Source organism: Gracilinanus agilis, chromosome 4 (genome assembly GCF_016433145.1).
Source record: "Gracilinanus agilis isolate LMUSP501 chromosome 4, AgileGrace, whole genome shotgun sequence".
In the NCBI taxonomy this organism is placed as follows: Eukaryota; Metazoa; Chordata; class Mammalia; order Didelphimorphia; family Didelphidae; genus Gracilinanus; species Gracilinanus agilis.
This window is the reverse complement of record NC_058133.1, coordinates 9,051,629-9,064,830: the sequence shown is the minus strand read 5'-3', so window position 1 is coordinate 9,064,830 and position 13,202 is coordinate 9,051,629. Positions and strand designations below refer to the sequence as shown.

Genomic DNA, 13,202 nt, shown 5'->3' with positions numbered 1-13,202 from the left:
GGGGGGGGGGGGGCGGCTCGGGGCCGTGGAGGGGATTCGGAGGTCCAGGCGGTCAGGGGGCCAGACAAGGACAAAGATGGGGGCCAGGAGAGGCCCGGAGGAGGCCGGGGTAGACAGGTCTGTGTAGGACGCTTGTGGCCGTGAGGGGCTGGGGGTGGGTGGGGTGGGCTGTGGGGCGGCTCACCAGCGAGCGCGTGCCCAGGGCGTCGTGCAGGCGCGGCAGATCCACATTTTGGCTCATGCGGGAGGCCATGCGCAGGAGCAGCTGCAGCCTCCGGCGGTTGGCCGGGGGCAGCAGCAGGCAGCAGATCTGCAGGGCATCGATGGCCACCCGCTCAAGGTGAGGCTGCAGCAGACCTGGAGGAGAGGCTGAGAGTGAGCCTGGAGGCCCCCCCGCCGCCCCCGCCCTGTAAAGCTCCTAAACACAAAGTCCCTGCAGTAAGCGGGCCAGTGGCAGTTAGTGCGGTTAGTGCGTGGGCGGTGGGCGTGCCCTGCGCGGGCCTTACTCTGCGTGGGGGGCGGCCCAGAAGACAGCGGAGGAGAAGCCTTTCCGGAAAGCTCCAGGGAGCTCCGGCACAGCCTCTTCTCAGCCGTGGTGCCGTCATCCTGGGCCTCTGCGGCCGCGGCCACGTTGCCGGTGCTCCGTCCAAGGCGGCCGCTCCTCCTCCCCGGCCGGCCGAAGAGCAGACTCTGGGAGCGGCACAGCTGCTTGGGCGGCAGCTTCCCGGGGCAGGCCTCCTCCTGGGCTCCCACGGCTGCCGGGCACGTCCTCTTACAACCCACAGAGCGAGCTGTGGGGCTCCCCCCCTTGGGGCCCGGAGCCGTGCCCGGGGCCTCTCGGGGCTCCCAGAGCTCTTCTCCCTTCCCGCCGCTCCGGGCCTGCGAAGCCTCCACCAGGCCTTCCAGAGAGCAGCATCGTGGCCTGAGCCTGGAGAAGGCCGGGCCGGCCTCCTCCTTCAATCCTGCTAAGTTCTGACAGCTGCCCCCCAGGAGGCCGCTCGCCCTGGACCGCCTGCTGCGGGGGTGGCCGGGGGGCAGCTCCCCGGGGCTCCCTCCTGGAAGTCTGCGCCGCCCTCTTGGGAGGGCCTCGGGGGGCTCCGACTCTTCCTTCTGCTTGTCTTTATGGAGGAGGCTAAGCAGGAGGCACTCGGTGGACTTGAAAGAGCTCAGACCGGTTCCAGGCGAGCCGGCTCCGCGTGGGGGCTCTCCGCGGGTTCTATGTGGAACTGTGATGTAGCCACAGACGACTAACGGAAAGTGAAACAAAAATGAAGACGCGACTGGTTTGACAACGGACAAAAATGGAAAAAAGGAAAGAAAAAAGCGCTGCAGACTGTTAGTAAAAGCAAGCACTGAGCTCAGGAGGAGCGAGCGAGCAAGCGCAGCAGAGGCGGCAGCTTCCCCTCGGCACAGGAGCCGCCGATCAAGTTCTACTTCAGAGGTTTCCAGTCAGAGAATCGGGAGCCGCCCGGCATCGAATGAACCAAGAACTCCACCAGGTTAACCGTGAGATGGAGGCTCTCGCCGCCGAGGCTCAGCGCTTTTGTCCCAGGGCAGCCCCAGACCCAGATACGGGATTCCGAGTCTCCCACCTACCCAGAATATTGACAAATAACTCGTAATATCCAAAAGTGAGGAGCGGCTCCGGGAGATCCAGGAAGTAGTCGGCCACGGTCCGGAACACGTCTCGCTCGAATCCCACATAAGTTGGCTGACTCAGGTCGTTACTTCTTGGCCCTAAAAGATGGAGGGAGAAAAGGCGTGCAGAGTGCTGGGCCGGCTCTGCTCTGGAGAAGGAGGAGAGAGCGCAAGCCAACAGCCCCAGGCCGGACCTCCTCCCCATCCCCCCGCCTGACGGACACCAGTGACTGGGGAGAGGCGGCCACTTCCCTCTCCTTTCCCTGCCAAGCAGAATTGTCAGACTGGAGGGGATGGAATAAAGAGTATTAACGGGAAGGGAAGACAAGAAGAAAGGCTGGTGGTGTGGACAGGGGCAGGTTTGGCCTCTGGTTCTGCCCAGGTCACTCTCTCTCTTCCTACAGATGGACTGTTGTTAAAAGCTGTTTCTCCCCCCACAATCCCTCTCCTCAGGCTCCTCCTCTCCACTCCCGTAGCCACCCCTTAACTACATTTCCTATCTGGTTTCCGGGGCAGGAGGTGGCACAGTGGATCAGCCAGCACTCAGGAAGCCCCAAGTCCAATCTGGCCCCAAGACCTGACCAGCTGTGTGACCTTTGGCAAGTCATTCCCCGGCAGCCTCGGCTCCTCCTGTAAACCGAGCCAGAAGGGAATGGACGACCACTCCAGGACCTTTGCCAAGAAAACTCCGAATGGGGTCATGAAGAGTCAGACAACTAAAAAATACAAATAATCGGATTCCTCTTCATCTCTCCCCAAGGCGTGTCTGAGGACCGGAAGGGCTCTGGGGGCAGAGGGAAGGAGAGGAGCCTTCTAGGCCTGGAAAATGACCAGCACAAAACCACAGGAGATGGAGAGTCCCGTGTGAGGGAGAGAAGGCCAGTTGGACTGTCCCAACATCTGGGGAGGCCAAAATGCACAGGTGCCAAAGCTTTGAGATCTCTCCCGATCGATCCTGCCATTCTCCCTTCATTTCACCCTTCCCCCAGCCATTCCCAAAGTCCTCCAGCCCCAGTGGTCACCCCAATCCTGGTTAGCCAACAACCTCCCTTCTCAGTCTTCTAAGAAGAACCGAGGCCCCCGGTGAAGCGTCCCATTTCCCTATCTGAGCCTCCAAAGCTCTCCACCAGCCTCGTTAACTGGTCATTCCATCCCTCTGGCTGCTGGATCTGGGTCCTCCCGCCTCTGCCTTCTCCTCCCAGGGCTCTGCTCCCTGCCAGCCCCACTAGCACTCTCCAGCCCTTCTCTCAGCCATGACTAAGGCCTGGTTCTTGGCCTGGGCCACAGCACCCTGTGGTGGACATGGTTTTCTCCTTCTGCATGTAGGCCCGATCCTTCTCTAGCTCTGCCCATTTCCCATGCAGCAACCCAGGCCCCAGGGTCACCTTGAGCTCTTTCCTCAGCTCTGGGGCCTTTCCAGGACTAGGGTCACCCCCACACTGCTGGCTGGCCCCCATCCTGTGCCCAACACTGTTCCAGAGATGGAAACAGTCCTTGATTCGTGGGTTTGGATTCTCTTCCTGCTCAACTCGAGGCAGTAGAAAACCACCCAACATCAGTGCGGGCTGGACGGCTGACCACAGGACCTCCACACATTTTTATTTCTGCCAAACTGGCTGTTAAAGCCTGCAGACCTCAGGGACCCCATCTGTAATAGGGGGATTGGCAGGGGGATCTCCCCAGCTCAGGCTCTCCTCCTGATTCTCTTCAAGGCTCTCCCAAATGTCCCAGGTGTCTCACTTGCCTCGCCTGGCACTTAGCTGGGATAAACTTGAACCTTCTTCTTCCCCCAGAGGGGATCCCCGAGACAAGGGGCTTCTGGCTATTTTGTCTGTGATTGTTCTTCAGCTGTGTGTGATGCTTCGGGAGTTCTCTTGGCAGAGATCCTGGAGAGGTGGGCCATTTCCTTTTCTGGCTCACTTCACAGATGAGGAAACTGAGGCCGGCAGGGTGAAGTGACTTACCTAGGGTCACACAGCTAGTGAGTCTGAGGCCAGATCTGAATTCACCTCACTGCCCTTGCTGGTCCACAGGCTCTTAGGCTCAGGAGGGAGCATGACCCATCAAAAGGTTTACAAAACAAAAAAGGTCAGATCTAAGGGGTAAAGAATACAGTTGATCATGCTGCCCGGCTAAAACACTCTTACATGAACTATCAGAGAACAACAAACCAGTAAAACCCAAAGAAGTCCCAAATCCACCACAAAATCCACCACGTAGAGAGAAACCTCTATGGGACTTGGGCCAAATCGCCTCAATTCTCTGGGTCTCACTTTTTAAACCTAGAAAATGCTCTCAGCCTCGTGACTATTTTCGGTTCCCAAAGTCTGGGGTCCACCTAACGGGGCCCAGAAGCCCCGAGACGTGAGCAGGCCAGATCCCCCGGCAATGCTCCGCTTTCTCCTATTTTGTATTTGTTCGTCTTCAACCTTTACAAAATTACATCTTCACTAAGCCGTCGTGTACAAGGGGGCAGAACGTCGCGTGACTTACAGTTCGCCAGACACTTCATGGCAGACAGCACCCAGTGCGGGAGGTCATCTACAAAGAGAAGCCAACAGTGAAGGCCTCCCCTCCCCTCCGGCGGTCACCGAGCGCCGTCCACATCGGGATTCACAGGCGCCCGGTCACCCCTCCATCTGCAACAACCCCCAGAAGATACTGGGGCCGGGTGAGCCTCGGTGGATCTGGGGGGGACTACCGGCTCCTCCTCCCACACACACTCTGTCCATCTGGGATCAGGGGGAGGACGGGGCAGTGAGCAGGGGTCGTGGCAGCCCACAGCAGCCCGTCCTGAGCCTTCGGAGCTCGGCAGAGCCTGCTGTGTGGGGTCTGAAGCAGGTGGCTTTGGCTAACTTAAGGTGGTCTGCGTGCCACCCACTTTGATTCTCTGGGGAATGATTAAATGACCCCCCACCCATTCTGATTTTAGCACGTGATGTGTCTGGGCATGGTTGTGGCTTAAAAGGGGGTTATGCTATAGATTAACCTGGTCAATTGGGGAATGGCTGAACAAATTGTGGTACATGCTGGTGATGGAATCCTATTGTGCTCAAAGGAATAATAAACTGGAGGAATTCCACGTGAATTGGAAAGACCTCCAGGAAGTGATGCAGAGCGAGAAAGGAGCAGAACCAGAAGAACATTGTACACAGAGACCAATACAGTGTGGTAAAATCCAATGTAATGGACTTCTGTACTAGCAACAACGCAATGACCCAGGACAATTCTGAGGGACTTATGAGAAAGAACACTACCGACATTCAGAGGAAGAACTACAGGAGTGGAAACACAGAAGAAAAACAACTGCTTGGACACTTGGGTTGATGAGGACATGATTGGGGATGCAGACCTGAAAAGACCACACCCATGTAACTATCAATAATGTGTAAATAAGTCTTGACTGACCACACATAATAAAATCAGTGGAAATTCGAATTAGCTATAGTGGAGGGGGGCGGGGCGCTGAGGGGGGGAAGGGGAAAGTAAAAACATGAGTTATGTAACCATGGAAAATTTTTCTAAAAATAAAAAATTAAAAAAGTAAAGTGAACCAGAGAAGGAAAAAAAACAACCTGGTCATAATAACAAAACACATAACTAATGCAATACTTCACATTATTCCGGTTGAAAAAGCATAAGATTTAATTCCTAGATTTTCATTTACTAGAAAAATGGGGACACTTTCCATAGGAGACAGGGGAGTCCACTTTCCTCAGTAGTTCTAAGTATCATCCTTTTATGCCTTAAACAACAGAAGTCCTTTTCGATTTCTTGGAAATTGGGGCCTTCGTTTGAATTTACACAAATAATTTCAATAAAATCATTCCTACAAGAATTAAGTTATTCCTATTTCTATTAAAATAGATCTACATAATACATAAAGTGACAACCCACATCTAGTAGGAAAAGGTCATGTTCACACAGAGGAGTAAAACTGGAAAAAAGGCTTTAAAAACACAATGAAATAAATAGCAATACAAAAAGAGTCAAAGGAAAACAGTGGTCCTGAGGGATCTGGACCATAAAGGGCAGCTTCCTGCTGCTGGTTTCTTTTGACCTTGTTTCATCGCTAGCCAGAGACCAATGAGTGGCTTCTAGCCGCCCGCCTGTGTCTCAGGGCTGAACCCTGGCAGCAGGACAGAGGAGAAGCGCCTGACACTCATCCCAGCGTGGGCACTCGAATCCCCCACAGGGACTTGTTAGGGGCGTCCCGGAGCAGCACCTCCATCAAATGGCTGTGCTATCCCACGGAGAGAGGTGGCTCTGCCCTCCCTGCAGCCACGATCCTAACCAGCTTTGACCAAAATGGTTTATTCATTTCCCTCAGCAAAAACTGTTTCGGCACACTGACCTGCTTTGTTTTGTAAAACGACGACTCCATGTTTGCTGGTGTTGGTCATGTTGTATATTATATGCTGAGGTAGTATTTGTGTTGTGTCCAAGATCTCTTCTAACGAGGAGATACCCAAGATGGCTTGCAAGCTAATGGAAAAAAATAACGAAGAGAATCTTATTTCAGAGAACAAGGAGAGTAAAATATAAATAAAGTTACATCCCAATTCTTTCCCAGATCCAATCTGATTTAAATAGGTTGATTTTAAAAGAAAATAAACAAAAATAATTTCAAAACACACACACACACACACACACACACACACACACACACACACACACACACACACATACGCGCGCGNACACACACACACACACACACACACACACACACACACACACACACACATGCGCGCGTAGTGCGAGACAGACAGAATAAGAATTACTTCTTCCCAAATACTTTTTCTCTCCAGGAACCTGTTAGGAATTCATAGAAGTCATTCCAGCAATTTGGATGAAATTTGGGTTCAGATGGGAAAAAAGGGATTCAACTGAAAATTTTAAATTCTTTAAGACCGTGGCTTATAGTTTTCCCTTGTAACTTCGAATAAAAAAAGATCAAAAGTTTGGAGAGCTCAAGAAACTGGCCATAAGCGCATTCCTACTTACTGCATTAAAATAGTATGTCTCCAAATTTCTTCAACATCTTCTTGGCTGATTTCCCTTTTCTCTACTGGGTTTTCTTTATTTTCATCTAGAATTTCATTTTTCATATTTTCGGCATTTTCCTTAAAAACAAAAATTTGGCAAATGAAATGCTTCACCAAATATAAAATATTTTAATATTACAATATTATAAATTTGGAAAAATACTGAAGCAAAGAAATGCTCGCCCTAAAATGATTGTTAATCTTTAAGCTGCTGCTGCAGGGCGGGGCCACCCGCTTCAGTCATCAAAGTCACGAACGTTCTCTCCGGGAGCCGCTTTTTCAGGGATTTCTGGTTTCCCCAAGTGGTACTAGAAATGCATTTACCTTGAAAAGTGATGCCGTAAATGTTGACTAGACAGCCCAAACCGTCTCACCACCATTTAAAGCACCTTCTGTGAGAAAAGAAGGGCCCCATCCCGTCTGGCTTGCTGGTGGCTCCCCCGAGCTCCATCCCGAGCCCCCACCCTGTCCTGTTCTCTCTCAGATCCGGCAGGATCCATCCCAACTGCTCCTCTGTTCGCAGGTGCACTGGGCACTGGGCCTTTGGCCGGACTCCTCCGGGGTCCTCCCCTGCCCCTGCCGACTCCATCATCACTTGGCTGCCCTGAGCCTGCAGGGGCTCTCTCTGGGGCTCTCCCAAGGGTCTGGAGCCTGTTCCCAGAGCAGGCTGCTCTGAAGTCCAAAAAGCTGCCTTAAAAGGAACCCTGAAACCCAGTCGGGGGGCACAGAGTGAGCTCTAGATGTGGGACGATGACCTCATTTTGTTCAGATTCCTGGAAATCATACCAATTAGAAACATGCACTACCTGGGTGAGCTCGAGCTTTTTAGGAGTTCTGCGAGCCAAGGGCCGGAATTTAAAGCCATTTTCTTTCTCTTTAGAGACATTCTCTAAGCTGCTTTTCCTCAGTTCTGGATGCCGGCGGGGCACAGTTTTAAGTGGAGAAGTTGTAGGAAATCTGTTTCAAAAAGACATTTGAATTGATATAAATTGGGAGCCCGAGAATAATGATGTGTGACCGCTATGGATTCCGATCCTACCGTGATTCATGAGATAGTGATGGCAGATTTCTGGCCCTGCTAGCCCACAAGTGACTTCTCCAGAGAGAAATCATTTTGCTCCTACTTACCTCTCTCTAAAGAGGACCCACCAAAAAGACCCGCATTGTTTTTGTTTGTTTTTAATCCTTCACTTCTGTGTATTGGCTCCTTGGTGGAAGAGTGGTCAGGGCTGGGCAATGGGGGTCAAGTGACTTGCCCAGGGTCACCCAGCTGGGAAGTGTCTGAGGCCAGATTTGAACCCAGGACCTCTCGTCTCTAGGCCTGACTCTCCATCCACTGAGCTACCCAGCTACTCCCTGGCATTGTTTCTTAATGACTCCAAGTCAACAGCGTGAACATCGGTTACCAGATGCCGCCGTCCTACGGTGACCCACCCTGCTGTGAGGCTCTTCTCCCCTCCTCAAACAGTCACAGAACACTCCTCTTCTTTTAGCCATGAAAAGTTGCCCTTGTGGTCCTACCTAACCTGATGTGGTTGTCTGGGAAAATATGTAAAAAACTTGGAAAAAAGTTGGACTTCAGGGGCATTTAGGTGGGCTCAGTGGATGGAGAGCTAGGCCCAAAGACAGGAAGTCCTGGGTTCAAATGTGACCTCAGATACTTCTTAGCTGTGTGACCTTGGACAAGTCATTTAACCCTCTGCCTAGCCCTTCCTGCTCTTCTGCCTTGCGACCAATTCACAGTATTGATTCTAAAATGGAAGATGAGAGTTTAAAAAAAAGGGATGGGGTAGGGCTCCTCAACTCTCCAATCATTGGGAAGACAAGCCACAATGACTTGCTGTCACTTGGCCGAGTCATGGACTTCTCTTTTCCTCTAATAAGCCTCAGAGTCCTACTCCTGGAGGGAGCCCACAAGCCCAGAGCACTATAACCCTTGAACCCACCATCTTCTTAGTAGGGGACCATCTGCCCTGCTGTTACTCCCCAAAGATCTTTGGGGCTTTTCCACCTGCCAAGGTTCTACCTGGCCTTTCTATTGGAGGTATCCTTGGCGCTTAATCAATTCCTTCCCCTTTTAATCTGTTCCAAGACAAAGACACACAAGCAAAGATATCATGGGAGAATTTGGCACCGGGGCCGAGAGATCATGGGCTGTGTGCCTTTAGGAAAGCCACTCCAATCTCCAAACCGTCATCATCTTCATGTATAAAAAGAAGGGCTGCTACCTGGGGAGCTGCAAGGCCTCAGACAGAGCTCTAAGGAAAAAAGGAGGCGGTCGAGAGTAGACGCCTTCACATCCTGCACAGTTCGAGCTCATTAAAATGAAGATATGGTTTTAAATATCAAACCCCTTAATTTTGCTTTAGCATTACACCATTCTAAAAGGAATTTTTCCAAACCCCCAATTAATAAATGGTCAAAAAGATATGAACAAATCTTTTTTTAAACCCTTACCGTCCATCTTAGAATCAATATTGTATATTGGTTCCAAGGCAGAAGAGTGGTCAGGGCTGGGCAATGGGGGTTAAGTGACTTGCCCAGGATGACAAAGCTAATAAGTGTCCGAGGTCACATTTGAACCCAGGATTCCCTATATGTGGGTCTTACTCTCAATCCATTGAACCCCCTCCCAAAATCAGTTTAAAACAATTAAATAATCAATAGCCATATAAAAAAAGCTCAAAATCAATAATTAGTGAAATGAAATTTAGCAGCTCACTCCTAGTGGACTGGTGAAGATGGACACATGAAGGCACTGCCTGGAGAGGAATAATGAACTGGAGGAATTCCATGTGAACTGGAACAACCTCCAGGGATTGATGCAGAGTGAAAGGAGCAGAACCAGAAGAACATTGTACACAGAGACGGATACATTGTAGCATGATCGAATGTAACTGACTTTGCTACTAGCAACAATGCAATAACCCAGGACAACTCTGAGGGACCTATAAGAAAGAACACCATCCACATCCAGAGAAAGAACTGTGGGAGCAGAAACGAAGAAGAAAAACAACTGCTTGATCACATGGGTGGATGGGGATAGGATTGGGGATGTAGACTCTAACCGATCACCCTAGTGCACATATTAATAATATGGAAATAGGTCTTGATCAATAAATGACACATGTAAAACCCAGGGGAATTGCCTCTCGGCAATGGGACAGGGGTGGGAGGAGGGGAGGGAAAGAACATGAATCCTGTAACCCAGGGAAAAATTTTCTTAATTAATCAATAAAAACCCTATTCTAAGATAAATAAGGGAGAAGACAAAAAGAGAAATAAACTTCAAAAGATTTCTGACAAATAAATAAATAGCTCCAGTCTCTTGTTAGCATTTCAAACTCCCAAATGGGATGGGTTTGGATGAGATTGCAAAGTGGGGGCCCCAAGCTGCTCAGGTAGAGGGGTGGGAAGCAGCCACTCTGTCCCCTCCAGAAAGGGTCCCCAGACTTGGAATCGAGTCCTCCCGGGACCGCACAACAGTACAGTACCTGAAGAGCTGGCCATTGTCGTCCAGGCTCTCCGACCCCCACCTTCCCTTAATGTCTTCAATCACGTGGTTCTTGAGGAATTTCCGTAACAGCTGGACGGTCTGCTGCCTCGTCACTTCAGGCCCGAAATTGCTGTTGCTCCTCAGCAGCTCATAAAGCCAGTCCACCGCTTCGCAGGCGGTGAAGCAGTTCCCGTGTTTCTTAAAGTGCTGCCGGTGCTTTCTCAGAGGCATGCCGGCCCGGAAACACGTCGTCACTTCATTCCACTGCAAAGGGGAGAAGATCGCAGCCTTTTCATTCCTCACCCGAAAGTGATGGAAGAAAAAGTGCCGGCGCCCGGGGAGGCGGTCCAAAGCCTTCCCCAGGGAGACCCAAGACCCGGCTTTATTTCCGTCTCCCCGGAGGTGGGTCTAAGCGCCGGGGAGGGCCTGAGGCGGGGGTCCTGGGAGGCTTCAGCCTACGCCTAGGGGTCTGTTTCCGAGAGGTTTGGGGCAATTAACACTCCACTCGCAGTCCCCCCGCACTGCCCGGCCTGTATCCACACCTCGAATCTCCGGAGATGGACGGGGAGCCTGGGGGACTGGGTTGGAGTTCTGCCACGTTCTTTCCCCTCTCCTGACCTGGGTCCTCCCATCCGGGAAGCCGCAGAGACCTCCCAGTGCCCGCGGAGCCCTTGATTCTACGAGGGAAACTGCGGCCCCGGGGTCAGAGGCGGAGGGTAGGAGCCCTGGATTCCAATTCTGCCACATCTCGTCCCCTCTCTGGGCCTGGGTTCCCCCAGAGAGGGAGCTGCTCCTACAGATGTGGTCACAGAGGCTCTGGGGTCCGAGATGGGGAGTCGGGCCTCCAGAGTCCCTCTTCCTCTAGACGGGGCGCGACCTCCTTACCAGCTTGGTGGCCCGGTAGGGCCCCGGGGTTATCCCCCGACTCTCCATGTTCCCCGCGGGGCTCCGCTAGCGCCGCTGGGCGCCTCCTCCCATGATTGCGAAGACCCTCCGCCTCCTCCGTGGCACCAACCGTCCGCGGCCGTTTGAATAGCCCGGGCGGCGGCGCTGATTGGCCTGCGGCCGCGTCACGTGACACCTCGGGCGAGCGGAGGCGGGGGAGAAGGCACCTCGGGGCGGGGCTTAGCGCGAGGGGCGGGGCTTTCCCGACTGCTCCAGCTGTCAGGTCTGCGTCCTGCTACGGCTGCGCACCCTCAGCGCCTGCCGGATTCCCGAGGACCTCAGCGGCCGGCAGGTGGCCAGCCCGACCCAGAACCGGGGCCCAACTACAACATCCCAGACCGCTCCCCTCCCTGCCAAGGCTGTCCGTTCCAGCCCCGCGGCGTTACCGCGTTTTGTAGCCAGCTCTTCACCGAGGTTGTCTGTCCCCAAAGTCTTGGTGCTCGCTCCTTGGCGTCCGCACCCCATTTCGTCCGACTTGTGCTGAACCCCGTCGAGTGAATGGTCTCCCCATTAGAGCGGGAGCCGCCAGCAGCAAAGACGGCGTCTCCTTGTATCCCGAGGGCTTAACACCCTGGTTGAGAAGAATGACGCCGCTTTCACGCAAAGAATGCCCCCGATCACCCGTGGGTAAGCCCTGGCCCGCTCTGCAGCTGGGCGCTGTTGTGCATCGTACTTATTAGACACGCTCACGCAGCACTTTAAGGATTCGGGAGCTCTTCCCACCTACCGGTAAAGAGTATCTATAGAAAACCCTTCAGAGACCTTCCTTAAGTATTGATTCTCGCCGGGACTCGGCGCCTGTCAGAATCCTTCCTGTCTGATGAAGACAAATAAGGAAAAAAGCGGCGAAGATCACACGGCTAGGAAGTGTCTGAGGCAGCATTTGAACTCAAGTCTTCCTCTTTCCTCTTCACCACCTAATTTCCTCTATACACAGTAGGTGCTTAATAAATAAATTCCTTTGATCATTAATTAATTCATAAATTATTCATTCGTCCTCCTTAAAATACTTGCCTCGAATTGAGCACACAGAAAGGGATCGATGAATGCCTGTTAATTTGTCGTTCGCCCTTCATTTTGAGGAGGACCAGTGTGTCACCACAGGGCGATGTCTTGACTCTCATGAATCAGACTGAAGTGAGGCAGAGTTGCACTGTCATCAGCCTCACTGTCTCTTCCAGAGTCATCAAAGTCCCCAAAGACTGGCAATAGCGTGTGAAGCAGTAGATGATGGTAGCATCTTCCATGTACAGCCAAGCTCTTAGCACTCCAAGGAGCCTGCTTCTTCCACCTTCATGGCCATTGGAATGAATCATTCTTCTCTGCTCATTGCCCCTGGAGAAGTCTTCACAGCCCTGGGGTTCACACATTCCTCTAATTGGATAACCGGTTGGAGGCCAATTGGTCACCTCAACCTGCTTTAGCCCATCTGGTGAGAAGGTGTTACCAGGATGTAGCTGCTGTCCTTGCTACAGCTCTTGGAGCCACCATGAAGAGCTGGGTGGTAGGTGGCCACCAAAGGTGGATGAGGAGGAGCCATGAGAGGGGCTTCTTGTCCTTCTTGCCGATCTGGACTCGACCTAAGACCCCATTCAGCTCAAGATCCAAAGTTTCTGTAAACTGGGAGCCAGAGAAGGTATCTGACATGGAAGGGAGTAGAAGGAAGAGGGACCAACAGCCAGAAGTCTGGAAATAAAGTACCTCCTAGCTGGAAGCCCTTCTTGTCTGGGACTCAGGCCCTTGTATTAGGGTCCAGTTAATATAATTTCCATCCTACTAGTCTGTAGGACACAATGCAGTAATACCACACTTACCCATTGGCAGCCAAGACTACAGGAAGTTGCCATTCCATGAGAGAGAAAAAAGGACCAGATTTATAGGCAAGGGAAGTGCCTTTCATTCCCTGGTCTGATTTACCTTCACTCTCAGGAATATATGGGTGAGCCAAGATGATGGCCAACCTTCAGTACCTGACTGGCAGTGTAGTTCGAAGACCTTTCTCAGGGCTTGTCTCTAATATCCTGTCCCCACCATCCAGTGTGTTTGATGTCCTTCCAACTTTGTATTATCTGCAAATC

General features: G+C 52.1%; 1 protein-coding gene across 1 annotated transcript in view; it reads right to left on the bottom strand.

Annotated features, from left to right (window-relative positions):
- DEPDC1 (DEP domain containing 1) overlaps nucleotides 1–11,113 on the bottom strand; it is a 13,319-nt gene extending 2,206 nt beyond the window's left edge. Inside the window, exons 1-8 of the mRNA XM_044672720.1 lie at nucleotides 11,065–11,113; nucleotides 10,178–10,443; nucleotides 7,490–7,640; nucleotides 6,643–6,761; nucleotides 5,993–6,123; nucleotides 4,132–4,179; nucleotides 1,597–1,737; nucleotides 185–357 (exon numbers count right to left, since the gene is read on the bottom strand). Coding sequence (XP_044528655.1) covers nucleotides 185–357; nucleotides 1,597–1,737; nucleotides 4,132–4,179; nucleotides 5,993–6,123; nucleotides 6,643–6,761; nucleotides 7,490–7,640; nucleotides 10,178–10,443; nucleotides 11,065–11,112 — 1,077 coding nt within the window. The 5' untranslated portion in view covers nucleotide 11,113. The remainder of the gene's footprint in view (nucleotides 1–184; nucleotides 358–1,596; nucleotides 1,738–4,131; nucleotides 4,180–5,992; nucleotides 6,124–6,642; nucleotides 6,762–7,489; nucleotides 7,641–10,177; nucleotides 10,444–11,064) is intronic.
- Between the last annotated feature and the right edge of the window lie 2,089 nt (nucleotides 11,114–13,202).